The sequence below is a fragment of the Euprymna scolopes genome, chromosome 1 (genome assembly GCF_053919585.1).
Source record: "Euprymna scolopes isolate OS-2025 chromosome 1, ASM5391958v1, whole genome shotgun sequence".
Lineage (NCBI taxonomy): Eukaryota > Metazoa > Mollusca > Cephalopoda > Sepiida > Sepiolidae > Euprymna > Euprymna scolopes.
The window spans coordinates 52,759,636-52,774,600 of NC_136482.1; the positions used below are offsets into that span (position 1 = coordinate 52,759,636).

The window sequence follows — 14,965 nt, forward strand, 5'->3', positions numbered from 1 at the left end:
GAGTCGCCAATCTGATAGGTCCTGAACTGTCATCTAAGCTTTAGCCTCTGTCCCACTGACGAGATGTTGCATCTCTCTGCCTGTTCTACAAGTATTTTAATGGTGAATGCTCTGACAAACTACAAGCACTTGTACCCTTTCAATGTAATTACCCCTCCCCCCCGACAAACCTGACAAGCAGCTAAATCCCACTTTTATACAGTAGAGATCTCTAGGTATAAGAAAGCCTTCTATTCCAATAGTTTCTTCCCCAGAACTGCTAGACTTTGGAATTCCTTTCTGGGATTCTGCTTTCCCAATTGTACTGACATGCAGAAGTTCAAGTGTAATGTGAACAAATATCTTGCTGCCTACCTCCCTTCATAATATCCTTGCAACTTATGTCCCATATTGTAGCCCCATACTTCAAAGTGGCACTGTGCCTTGTTTGGGGTGAAATTTGATTTAAAAAAACCCCAAAAAACACTGAATGATAGAAAGTCTACTTAAGTAAAAGATTTTGAAGAATTTTATGTAGAGTCCTGGTATACTAAAAATTTTTCAGTGTTACCAAGATAAAAATGATGATTAATTGTCGTAATCTTGTAAGGCTCCTTGAAAGAAGAAGGTTTTCATGCTCAATTTGTGGAAAAAGGAAGTATGGAGTAACTCATTTTTTGTGGTACTTGCAAGCATTGACGACTCAAGAAATACAGGTTGGTTGAATGATGATAATCGTTTTCTGTGCATTGTATAAAACATCGGTTTTGAACAAAGAGTCTATCAGGCATGTGTACATAGTGTGATGATGCAAGTGAAACCTAACCAATTAGGGTTGAGGATATGCGTTGCATGGAGGTAAATGATATGGGAATAATATAATGGATACGTAATGCGAGTCTCAAAAACAGTTACATCTGATGACCTGAGAGAAAGATTAAATCTTGATGTTTTAGGGAAATGTGTAAAAAACATTTTGTTGATATAATCACATTGAAAGAATGGATGAAAGTGCATTATTAGTAAATAAAGAACAGTTGAAATAGGGAAGGGCATTTGGCAAAGGAAGGTCAAGGAAAACATGGAAGGAAAGCAAAGAATTGAGAGAAAAAAGGATAGAGGCCTGGCCACAGGTAAGTTAATTTAGAAGTCAATTTCTAAGAGTTGTCAATCTAATCAGTGTCACTTTATCAACTAAGCTCCATCTCCTGTCCCATCACCGCAATGTTGCATCACTGTGCCTGTTTTACAAATATTTTGAAAAAATATGTTCTGATGAACTCGTTTCACTTGTACCCCCTCGACATACATATCCCCGACAAACCCGCTTAGCAATAAGATCTCACTCCTTCACTGTTGCTGTCCCTAAATACCAGAAAGCTTTCTATTCTAATAGTTTCTTCCCTCGAACAGCTAGACTTCCTGCTGCCTGCTTCCCTGGCTGTACTGATATGGAGAAGTTTAAATGTAACATAAACAAATATCTTGTTAATCTTTCCTAGACATGGCCCCAAATATTAGCCCCTTACATCCAAGTGGTGATATGCTTTGTAAAGGGTGAACATGAGTTAAAAAAAAAAAATGCCAACATGTAAAACAGGTGTTACATTGAATATAATGCTTTGTGAATTCTCGCTACCAAAATTTGATAACCATTAATTTCTGATATAAATTATATTAAAGGAAATATTTTGAGGAAATGAACCAAAAACAATTTATTTTGCTTCACTTGAGTGGGAAAAAATAAGGGTTGAGCAAAGAACCCACTTTTTAAAATTTTTTAACTGATAGTGTGAATTAAAGTGTAAAATGCAGAAGCTGAGTACTTGCTTCCATTTTTGGTGATGTACATAGTCTCTGATCATAAGCGAAATGACTGAACACAGATTATTTTATTCAATTACTATTCACAGTATAGTAAATTTAGGTGCTAGGGCATTTATTGATCCGCGCTATTTTTTAAATAGTATTTTCAAGTTTAATTAAAGTTTTATGGTATCTGTTTTTATAAAATTGTAAGGGTAAAGTACAAAATAGGTACAAAACACCCTCCGCTCCCTATGTTAAGAATGGGTTTCTAAATAATATTATTATTTCAACACGAATTTATAACTTCACTAGTACTTACATTTGTTTAAACTTTTAAATATTAAAATTGTAACACAAAGCAAAATATGAGGGTTGTTCCAAATGTAATGCCTCCAATTTTTTAATTTTTGCCTGAATGAATCAGAAAGGATTGAAATTGCATTGTTATGACTTCATTGAAAGTTTCATCTCTGTTGCAGATATTGGTGAAGTTAGCCTCTAAGAAAGCAATAGCTGTCATGGATATGTGTCAGGAGCAGAGATGCATCATTCCTGGCAAATGTGCATTGAGAATAGTGGCGACTATGTAGAAAAATAAATTCTGGAGCACAAAAAGTCGACTTTTTTAATGGCACCACTCCCGTCTTTATAGCTCTTCAACACTTTAAATTAACAAGAAAATTGGAGACTTTACTTTTGGAATGACCCTCATAAATTGTCTTTCACTAATTTTCCACCTGTTTTTCCTTTAATATTAATGATTACCTGACATTTCATTCAACTTAAATGTACCCAAAATTCAGGTCGGCAACATCAAATATTTTTTAAGATAGTAAATAATATCTTCATTCACTTCCTTGGCTTGCACACATTTTGAATTTTTACACTGATTAATACCAAGCCTATTTTATTATTTAATAGAAGATGTGTAAAAATTTTATTTAAAAAAAGGTAGTTAAAAAACATTTCCTCATAAAAAAAATTATACCTAATGTTTTCTGTCAGAGAAATTGTATTTTTTTTATTGAAAATTTATGTATATTTTCAAAAGAAATTTTATATTTTATTTGTCTGATACGTTCTCATTTAAGAACAAGGCACATCCCATCTCCAACACGGACAAAAAATCTTTACCCTACAAAGACAAAACCAGCGAAGGAATCTTTTAAATTCCAGTTAAAGGGAGACAACTGCATGCCATTATTTTGACACTTTTTGAACCTTTAATGAAAGTTATTTAAAACTTTAATGTGGATAAAAACTCATTCAACTTATTTTCTGTAAATCCAATAAATTGATATGGAGATATGAGAATAAATAAAATAAATTTATTTTATAATAAAAAATAAATAAAAAACTAGTTTTGCTGACTACTGACTTGGTTACTTCTGATCTATAATGATCCCCATCTTTTAAAAATATTCGGTAGTTTTTATAAAATCAAATTTTTCTGATAAAACTAATGGTATATCACAAACAATGCTGAATGTCAAACCAAAGATTCATTCTGCTTAATAGCAGATATAGATTCTCTAAAACATTCAGGATTAACCATTTTTGAAAAACTGAAATATATATTTGTCACCTGGAAATCATTCAGGCCAATGGATGCAAGTATTGGTCAGTGTTTGGATTTAAAAAAAATTATAAATAAATTATGATAAAATATAAATATTACTTTGTCTTTCAAATTTTCTTTTATATATTTGTTTTTTAATCAAAATCACTTTAATTACTTAAATTTATTTTAAACTGACTTTTTAGTAGAAACTAGGCTGTTGAGCTAAGTCTATATATACAGTCGATGTTCTATTTCTTTTTTTAAATAGGTGACATTATCCTTTTGTTACTTCAACATTTATGGATTCGTAAAACAATCCGAGTTTATATTTGGAACAGCCTCCCCTTAACTAGAGAATAGTTTAGAATCCTTACAACATAGTGTTAGTTACTTCATTTACCATTCTGATTTAACCCAGGACTATACTTTGCTTAAGTTTGCCTTTGATAGCATAAATGTAGCACTCTCATTAGATCTGAGTGCTTAAATATATCTAGAGATTTTAATCTCCATCATCATGATTGGTTTACATTCTTGAGCTATGCAGATGCAGCTGTTAATTGCATTTACAGCTTCTCCATTGCACACTCACTTTAACAAACCAACACTTTCCCAACCCAATTCCCAGATCATGAAGGTCAGCAAACCTCACTTCTCTACTTGTTCTTGACAATACTGTGTGGGGTTTGTGTGACAAATGCCCATGGTCCACTCTGAACATTAATCACCTTGTGGTAATGATTGATATCACCTTAAATTCTTGATCGAAAGCTGATCAACCATTACTCAAAATGACAAAATACTTCAAATGGTCTAATTGGGAATCCATCAGAGACGCCTCATGGAGTAAAACTTTTCATAAGTGCATATAAGTCAAGATGTAGTAGGATATGTTATTACATGGAAATTGTAAAGCAAGTCCCGCTCTCCCCAATGGTTCACCTTGAACTGTACACCTGCTATTGCTCAGAAACAGCTAGCATTCTGTGAATTCAACTGCTATAAATCAATTAAAAATCAACAGAAATTTATAACACGATTGTAAGATTATAATAGCTGCAGCTAAGGGAAGGTATACCAAGATGATTAGAAAATATATTGAGTCACAGAAATTAGGAACTTATGATTTCTGGGAATTCTATAATGGTGTTGTGAATCAACAATTCCTCTGCTATCCAACCGCAATTATGTCATTTACATGGCATCTGAGGAGGCTGAACTATTTGTTCAGCAGTTTGTCTTCAATTTCACATTGGACTTGGAAGCAACCTCCAAATTTCCCATTGCAAACTGAAACCACACTTGATGACCTGATCATCAAGTGTTGTTCCATCATCTTCCCATGTCCATGATATCATAAAACATCTTGACACCTTCTTGTTTCTGAAAAAATCCTAGCTGCAAGTTCATACAAGATTTCCATAGATATGTAGTGCAACCACTATTTTAATTTTAACAAAACAGACTGGTTACTTTCTGCTGACATTTTCCTTAATTTTTTGTTAATTCAACCCAAACCATTGACTGTACCATCATTGTTAAAGCATGAATTAGGCAGTCAAACAATAGTTGACTGTTGTTCCCAGCTGAACTACTCAATTTCCAAACTGAGCTACTTGATATCTATAATCAAAGTGTAGTATCTGTTTCTACTTTACCCGACTCCATTGTTTCACATTCAGATATGGGTTATAACCTCTTTCTTGCCCTGAGACCATATTAAATTATTGACCCTATTTGTTTTTTTCTTATGGCAACAGGATGCTTGAAACCTTTTCTTTTCACGTGTCACTAACTTTAGTTTGCTCTTGTGATAACCTGTTCCTGCAATTTTGTCTAGATGTTGACTAATTTAGATGGTCAACAGTTGACATGATCAGCTATTCCAGCTCTGGTTCCTGTAACTTTGTCCGGCTGTTGACCAACTCTCCTTGTCCTTTCCTCTACTCAAGGTAGGTAACTCTGGTTCGAGGGATGTATCTTTCTGAACACTGAATGCATGAAAATTAGCAATTTAGGTTGTTTGTTTTTTGCTTAAGTTCCAGTGCTTATTTCAAATTCCCTCTATGTAAAAAAAAAAAATAATAAAATAAAAGATCCTTATGATATACGAATCTGTGACAAAAAGAAAATATTGTACACCAAAAATCATGTAAACTGATCAAGTAGTTTTATTTTTTTTAAGAAGATAATCAAATGAGCAACAATCTTGCAACGCCATCTTGAAAACAATCTGAAGGAAAAAGGGAGAGAAACTTCAAACCAAGAGGAGAACCAAAAGAAAATGTAAAAAGATTTTTCCAAGGAATTTAACTGCATCTAAAAACCTGGAACCTGTTATATTTATAGAAATTATTGTACTGAATTGTATTTCAATAGTAAAGAACAGAAAGCATAAAATAATCTATCAGAAATAAACTAGGTCAAGATGATCATGCCATTACATTAAACCTTTTCATTTAAAATTAGTTTATATCTTTTTCAGACGTGTGTGTGTCAATTTTTATCTTTACATTTTACCGTTTTAGTTTGTACAAAGGAATATGAAAATTGTGGGAAAAAAATCTACTTGATATTTTCATGAGAATAAGTAACTACATTAAATGTGTTGACATCCTTTAAAAAAAAAAAAATTATGTTTTTGAGCAAAAATAATTTATTTTGAACTAATGCTGAAGATCCTTTATGTATGTATAAAGTAACTTTGTTTGAAAAAAAAAAAAATATTTATGTAATTCTTTTTTTGTTATGTTAATTTTTTTGAAATTCATAAGACACATATCCAGTTAGAAAAAATCTGTTACACTTATGCTAGATCTGAACTCCAGTATTGACATTGTAAAAACTACTATCTTAATAATGTGTATTCTGCCTATTCCTTTTTTGTCAAATAATTATGTTTATAATAGCATATGAACAGACTCCCACCTCTACCCCCAAATACCATAACTTTATTATGTCTATATTAATAAAACTGTAATTTTAATAAATGTACATTGGATTCTTTTTTATCTACTAATTAAGTGAATATTTATTGAAACAAATTAAAAATGAAAACTAAGATATTCTTTAAAAACTCAAATTAATTATAAAATTAAGTGTTAAAAAAATTGAAAGTATTAAAATATCCAATTAATTTGATTGAAAATTCGATTTTTTAAATAACATTCTGATCTTGAGCACGTGGTACAAGGTGGAAAGAGGTGGCGAGTTAATTTTAATGCATCTAAAACCAAGCTTCTATCTTTACATCATTAGTGCTCTGATCCTCGTCTGGCATCAATTGAAATGAGTGGCTCTCATCTTGGGGAGGTTCCATGTTTTGACAGGCTTCTGGGTCTGACCTTTACTTCTGATCTGAGATGAAACACATACATCAAATCTGTTGCCAAGGCTGCTGGAAAAATGGTCCTTCTACCGCTCCAGTAGATATTTCATTGCTGATGCAATTCTCTACCTGTATAAGAGCCAAATACGTCCAAGAATGGAGTACTGTTGCTACATCTGGGCCGGAGTTGCTAGAAGCACATTATCCTGCTTTGACAGAGTTCAAAATAAACTTTGTAGCCTAGTGGAGGATGCTCTTTTCTCTTCCCTGCAACCTCTTTCCCAAAGAAAAGACATTGCAAGCCTGTCTCTGCTTTATCATTATTTTCATGGCAAATGCTTGTCTGAGCTCCAATCTATGGTCCTCCATTGCCTGACTTTCATGAAAACACTCGTCTAGCTGAAATCAATATCAATAATTTCCCCCTTCTTTATCTATGCCTAAACCTAAACATAGATTCCATGAACAAAGCTTCTTTCTTAGGACTGCACGCCTGTGGAACTCTGTTCCGTTTTCCTGCTTTTCAACTGACTACATTGTAGTCGTCTCCAAGTCCAACGTAAACAAATTCTTGATGAGCCATCTCTTTAAGTAATCCAATTTACCAAATTTCTACTACTAATGATTACGGTGATATTTCCTGATTGACTACTGTATACTCATTAACCCTTATCCTCGAGTGACCCCCGGGCCTTGATAAGTGATGACTCCTTTGTAAAAAAAAAAAAAAATGTAAATCTCTTTCAACAAGGAATTAAAGAAAAGAACAAAAAAGGAGGATGAAAGTTTGGAGTCAACAAAAATAAAAGTTAAAAAAAAAATCCCAGGCAAGACTAGATGAGTTCCCATGGACATGAATTTTATGAATATGAATTTTAGGAGCGTTAAACCTATTAAGTTTTTATTATTAAGAAATAAGTAGTGAAAGGAGTAGTAAAATTTCAAATCTAAAGTGGATGTGGAATTTTATTACTTATTACATAGGCATGTGAGTAACAATGGCGAAAGAAGCTGAAATTTGTGCGTGTGTGTGGAGGGAGAGCCAGAAAACAACTTGGATAATAAGTAAAAAAATGCATTAAAAATGATTTGAAAAATGCGTAGTGAAATATCAATCTTGATAAACAAAAATACAGGCAACTTTACAAATAAGCTAATCGAATTTAGGTAATATAATAGTACCAGAAAAAAATGGCAAAGGTAAAAATGACACAAGTTGGTGAATAATTTTAAAATGGCATAAGTGAAAAATATAGATGAAAATCTCACAATGAGTTTATCAAAATCTAGAATACAATGCATAAATGGAAAAGTTTAAGTTTAAAGTTTAAAAGTTTGTCAAGTTAAAAAGAAAAGTATATCTACTTTTAAAAGTAACATACATCTGTAGATGAAAATCCTCAGCAATATATCTGCCCCCAAAAATAAGATTCAATTTTTTATAGGCAATTACATGTGATTATCATGAAAAACTTTTATGGGTTGGGGCACAGTTACTTTATAATCTAGAATAGAGGATCAGTTTCACATATATATTTAAGATAAAATTATCATCCATCCGGATGGAAATGCTTGCTACCAAAAAACATCTCTATTAACTACCACTAATCTTAAATCTGTTTATCAACGTCCTCAAAACAATGTGGTTATATCTAAGATTTAACTAAAATGGTTACATATTCAAATGCTATCTTGTCGGAAAGTGGATGATCATCTTTCATCCAGGACAGATACTTATTATGTTAGTCTCTTACTTATAAAGCCAACAACTAGTGACATATAATATCACACATACACACACATATAGTTGTGTACTCTGTTCAATAATTGTACCATTAACAACATTGCAATTATTATCGTTCACCAAGTAAATCATCACATTAAGTGAGCTACTACCTACTAAGCATAGTGAACACATATACACTCTGCTAAATATATTTATATACAACAAGCTCCTACATACACTCTCTCATTAACAAACACACATCTTCATGCCTATCAAATTTACCCACATGATACCAACTGAAATGAACATATCTACTCAGTTCCTCATTACAGATAAAGATCCCTATTTCACTTGGAACTTTCCTTGGACCATTTAATATCACATTCATTGTCAACACTTTATTTTGCATTGTCTTAATAAGTTGTCAATAAAAATTAATTGTTTTGTACAGATCCACTTTGTCAATTTTTCTTTTGTTTTTCCCTGTGTGTTATCTAAACAGGTAAGTTGTTGAAATATATATATTGAAATATTTTTTGACAAAACAAAGAATATTTGTCTTTAATTCAAAAGAATATTTTATCAGTACTGCAATTTAATCAAAACGTTTGTAGAGATTATTAAAAATTTGAATTATATAGACATGATGAATCTTCAGAAATGCAAGAAAATATGGTTTATTTTTGCACATTTCATTAAAAACTGCTATATCTTGCAATACACATACTAACAGCCTTTTACAAGCCATTATGTTTTTAGCACGTATTGCAATATAGATATATTTTTTTTGTGAAATGTGTAAAACTAATTATTTTTTTGCATTTCTGAAGATTCATTATGTCTATAAAATTTAAACTTTGTAATAAACTCTACCAACTTTTTGATTAAGTAGTGGTGCTGATGAAACATCTGTTATTTAGAATTAAAAAACAATTTTCTTGACTTAAGATATTTTGTTTGATCTCATCCTCTATTAGTTGTTAAATTAACATTTTTACAAGATTGGAGACTTTCTCCGCACTCTGTAAATGTTACCAAATGCAAGATAAGTTACTATTCTACCTATATGGGTAAGATTATATACAAACTTACTTTAAAGAATTTTTAGCTCAAAATAAATCTAGTGTCCATTCTGTTAAGTTAGAATAAAAAATGGACCCATAAGCCATGCACATGGACCCTTGATAAATGCTTAAAACCGAAAATTAAACAAAATGCAGGTAGAAACACATCAACTAAATGTCAACAATCGTGCTAAAATGTAATATTTTACCAGTATTTTGCTTATTTTTTTATTTTTAAGCGATTAGATTAGATAAGATTAGTGATAAAAAAAAATTGTGAATGTCTCTAAAAAGTTAGAATCAGCTAGAGCTGATGGTCATTTTATATTAAATTTATATCCAAAACTTGATTTACTTGAAATTCTAAAATATTTCTTTTTTATTTTCTTTTAACCACACAATGATCTAAAAAGGATATAAGATATATTCGATCCCAACAAATATAATTCTGGGGGAGTGATTTAACTAAATGTGTTAATTTACAAATTTGCCGTCGTCGTCATCATCATCATCATGTGCATCTTTTTTTTTGTTTGTTTTTGTTTTTCTTTTTACAGTAAAAGAAATCCATCTAATAACCGACCAAATTTTTATATTTGTGATAAAAATATATAAAAAAATTTTCATAGAAGGAAGGCAGAGAATAGTTAACATAATCCTCCTCCCCATGATAAGAATATTTTTTTAAATAGTCACATTATTATGTAGAAACTCATTATTGACATGGGGACAGGCTTTGTTAACTATTCTGTTCCTACACTGGTTTCTTATTTTGCAGACTAATCGTTGATTTTTTAAAATTATTTATGGAAATTTCAAACAGCTTTAACGACAGAACAAATACAAATCGACTGTTTTAAAAGAAAACCTTCTCACAATTTTCAATGAATTACAAAGAAAACATTTGAAAAAAATATTGAGAAAGATCCACTCCTGTAATATATGCCCCACTCACTCTCAAGTGTATTTGCAAAATATTTGTGGACATAAAAAAGGTTTTATAATCATTTGAACATTTTAAAAAATATATTAAATCTCTAATTAAATACTTAGAAATTTTTAAAGAATCAGTCAGATTCGGTACTTGTATCAGAATCGAGGAAAATTTTGGAATCGAACCATCACTAATATATACATGTGTGTATGTACATATATATATATACATACATACATATGGCTCATTCCATGTCAAATCGACAAGGGGTAAAACCATATCCGACACAAATTTTTTTCAAATTTGCTACACTTATAGATCTCCATGAAAGGAATTGAATGGCACTTGTTAAACATCTCAAGATCAAGGGGTACCTGAGATATGACATTGACCTTTTACAAAAATGTGAATTTTTATGGAGAAGTGACCAGCTTTAAAAGACGATATCTCTATTGTTTATGGGCCTACAAAGTTCATTCATATATCATTTTAAAGTACTTGGATAAATCTATAATTTTATCTGGGAATATTTTTTTCAAGGTTAAATTAAAAAAGTTGACCTTTTTTTTTTTTTCAAGGTTAAATTAAAAAAGTTGACCATGACCTTAACTTTTAACCTCAATTATCTTAAAAAACGTTCTTTCAATTTCTTTTAGATTTTGACAGAATATTTGTCTATCTTATGACAGTATATATTCCAAATTTCATGATGGGCCTTTCAGTAGAACTATCGTTACAAGCGTCTTAAAGAAGTGGGCAAATAAAAATGGCCGAACGTAGAACCTGCGACTTCATATAAAACATTTTGATATTTCCCAATATGGTCATATATGTCTCTATATGTTGCTTTTTTAGAATTTAAAATTTAACCACGAAACTTATATATATATATATATATATATATATATATATATATATATGGGTATAGATATAGGTGCTGGTTTACAATTATTTCATTGTGCTGAGGTAGACAATTCTCTTTTATTAAGAGATGCGTTCATTTTTTTTTTTATTTCATAATTTAGGATGCTCAATAACGATACTTTTTATTAAATCAAAAAGAAAGCTGCTACAAATTTTTTTTTATGTAACAAAATTGGTAACATTAATAATACAAAATGTAATCTTTATGCGACTATTAAGAGAATCGTTTCTGTTTTCATAATTAATGATGCTAAAACTAACGAACCAATGATATTTTCATAAGATGAAAACATTAAAAAAAATTTTCCTACATTTTTTACGACTACTTTTTAAAAAGTAAATGCTATGGTAAGGATTTTTTAAACATTAGTCTTTAACATTGCGAAATTAAGAAATTATGGTAATTGTGCATAATTTAAACCAGATGTACCTATTTACTATACCTCCCCACGGGACAGAGTTAGACACCAGGGTCGTTTTTTAACGAAACCAGATGTAACTGTAAGTGTCAGATCAGCTTTGCTCAGAACATGATGTCATGCTCTCAAGTTTGATTGTAATGTGACATAAGACGTCGATCAGCCAATCAATGCACTGCAAAGTAGCAGACGAACTTGTAGCAGACTGGTGGATATATTATACATATCCCCCAGTCGTACAAAATAGGAAAAATAAGTTGCATTGAGAAAGGAAAAATGAATTGCTTTAAGGAAGGAATGAACAACGCGTTTACTTGAATTAAACGAACTAGGATTTATTTTGTGAAGAAACACATGAAAGAAAAGGGGACAACACATGTTCATGTCCGCGTTCGTCTCTCGCTGTTTACTGGTGAGAAGGAAAGTCTATTGTCATAGAGAAAGAGAGAAAGTCAATCCAGTTTGGTGTGTGTCTCTCGCTGTTAGCTGGTGAGAAGGAAAGTCTATTGTAGTATAGAGAGAGAGAGAGAAAATGAGAAAAAGTCAATCCAGGCCATGGAGATAGAAAACGTGTAATGTGTATGTACTGTCTGTTAGCTCGTGCCCCATACATAAGGGACGTGGCGCGCGCGGGTGCCCCGAAAGGGGGGGGGGGGGCGGGCGAATGGTCCGACGACCGCTCAGCTCGAGAGCTAAGTTGAAAAAGGAGGAAGCAGCTTATTGCTCTTGCTTTTATATTTGTTTCCGGTGGTCTTTTGCGTATGTGTGGATTTCCTTTGAAAGGGAAGTGACATTGTCCATGTGTGCGTACATGTGCGTGTATGTGTGCGTACACGTGTGTACGTTAGCGTGTGTGTGTATACACGTGAATATGAGTGTATATACGCAAACGTGACGTGCGCCCGATTGACATGAAACGAACATGCATGGTGACCCTACTTCGTCACTTCACTTCCCGAACCGATTTAAAAAACAAATATTGCATAATTTGCTATTAAACCTGTTATTTTATTAAAATTTGGTCTTTGTTCCTTTAATTGAAAAAAAAAAAAAATTAGTGATTGAATTACATTTTCAAGTAGTTATAAGCTTGGAAAAATAGGAGATCGAATTATTCAATTTTTTATCACGCATTTTTAATGTCGTTTCTGACACTGCTAGAGATGGGGTAGAGAAAATGTATAAGTGTGCTCTGCATATTTTTAAGGGTAGCCATTTCGAACGCCCATAAATAAATGATCTTTACTATTATTGGAATCTCCAACTTGGATCGCACAAAAAAAACAAAAAAAAACGATCCTGTGCGCAAGGTATCCATTGTCTGCACTGCTGTTTCTCCTGGAGATGCACAAATGGGCAGTGCCACTGCCCATTTGTGCATCTCCAGGAGAAACAAATCTTAACACACAATCATTTTTTTAGTAAGCATTTTTGTTTACAATTGTTACAATTCGAAAGTCGTCTGCTTCCATTTAAATAGCGCTTTTTCATTGGCTAATCGAACGCCCAGACAATGAATTACAAAAGAATAAATAATCAGACTCCCCCCCCCCTTATTATCACCGAAAAAATACTAAAAACATAACATTAAAAGAAAAATAAACAAATAAAAAAGGCAATTCAGCGTTTCAACGCCCGGCTGAACCCGATGATTGCTGGTCTTGCCCGATCCATGCTTGACGGGAATTCCCGAGAATCCGGGTCAAATTGTGCAAAAGTATCAAAAATTCATCTCAACTTTCTTTTTTTAACGTTTTAATTTAATAAAACGTATCGTTGTTTTTGAGCGTCCTAAATTATGAAATGAAAAATTGAACGAAAAAGAGAGTTGTCTCCCTCAGGCACACACACACACACACACACACACACACACACACTTCGTATAAAACATTACGGAAAAGGACAGAAAACTTGAAAGGACGAACTTAGTTGCGTCCCTTGATGTGCCACCTAGTGGAGAAAACTAGAAGTAAGGGAAGGAATTCAAGTTTATTAATATTTGAAATTTATTTTCACAACAGCCATGTTTCCGAGGGTGCAGTTAAGTCGTTGCGCTTCTGTTTTTACACGACAAACTAACACGATACGACATTTTGTATTCAAACAATTTGACAGTCTTAACTTAACGGAGCACCATCTCCCCTCTTCATTTTATTGCACGGCACCGAAGAAGACATTTGAATCTCTGTTGGAACCGAATGACGTTGGGTTACCACCGGAAATCCCCGAATATGACACACTTGCTCTTAAATTTAAGGGTTATGACTTCACAGTCCTGGAAAGATTCGCCAAACATGCGCACAGCGTATTGAGGTCCATGACTCTCACCACTGAGTGCTATCCGATGCCATGTAAGTCAATTCGCGTGAATACATATCGACTTAATTCCACAATCATAGACAAGACTTATAACCTTGATCTTTATGAACGAGTTATTGTCATATCAAATCTACCAAGCATCAAATTAAGTCCATTAATAACTTTATTAACTTGTAACACACCAGAAGGAGTAATGTTGGATGTTGATTACCTGTCGCCATCCGACGAGGAGAGTCGATATATTCCTGATAGGCAGTTATTGGAACTCCAGGGTCAACTTGAAGAAATCGCCATAGCCAAGAAAAAGAAGAAATAAGTTAGTGGTTGATTTTATTTGAACTTAAAATTTTTTGATTAGAAATGCAGACCGCATGTAAACAAAATACAAAATAAGACTGAAGTGATTGACCTTTGGCAAAAATAAAATAAAAATAAATAAATTAAAATTTTTTAAAAAATTAATACAATTTTACATTTCGTTTATGGTTGGTTACATACAGGCATTTTAATAAGAGCTAACAAAACAAAAAAGGTGCTTATGCAATTTAGCAAAGATATTAAATAACGAAGATAAAGAATAATCTTTATGATGTACGTACCCGGTATGGAATGAAGTTCTCATTAAAAAAATCGGGGTTTGTATTACTGTACACATACATTCGAAAAGGTTGTCAATAAACAAATATATAGCAAATAAATGTTATCAAAGGTAAGATAAGTTACTTTTTTTTACCTAACTGGATATGTTTTTAGTGTTTTTATTGGTACTGGTCGCGGTAAGAGTTCCCTGCCGAACACCCTCCAAAAACAATGATGTCTCCCGTTTCTCGCGCAGCCGCAAAGGACATGTTTTAGTTGCCATAGTAACAACACTTTTTATCGACATTGTTTTACTGTTTAAA

The 14,965-nt window shown here is 32.4% G+C and overlaps 2 protein-coding genes across 3 annotated transcripts in view; both read left to right on the forward strand.

Annotated features, from left to right (window-relative positions):
- LOC145295898 (uncharacterized) overlaps window positions 1-14,965 on the forward strand; it is a 165,433-nt gene that overhangs the window by 54,362 nt on the left and 96,106 nt on the right. The window lies entirely within an intron of this gene.
- On the forward strand, window positions 13,659-14,805 carry LOC145294882 (uncharacterized). Its single transcript, XM_080141422.1, has one exon. It carries the CDS (start codon window positions 13,768-13,770, stop codon window positions 14,377-14,379), a length of 612 nt encoding a protein of 203 aa, XP_079997548.1. The 5' UTR covers window positions 13,659-13,767; the 3' UTR covers window positions 14,380-14,805.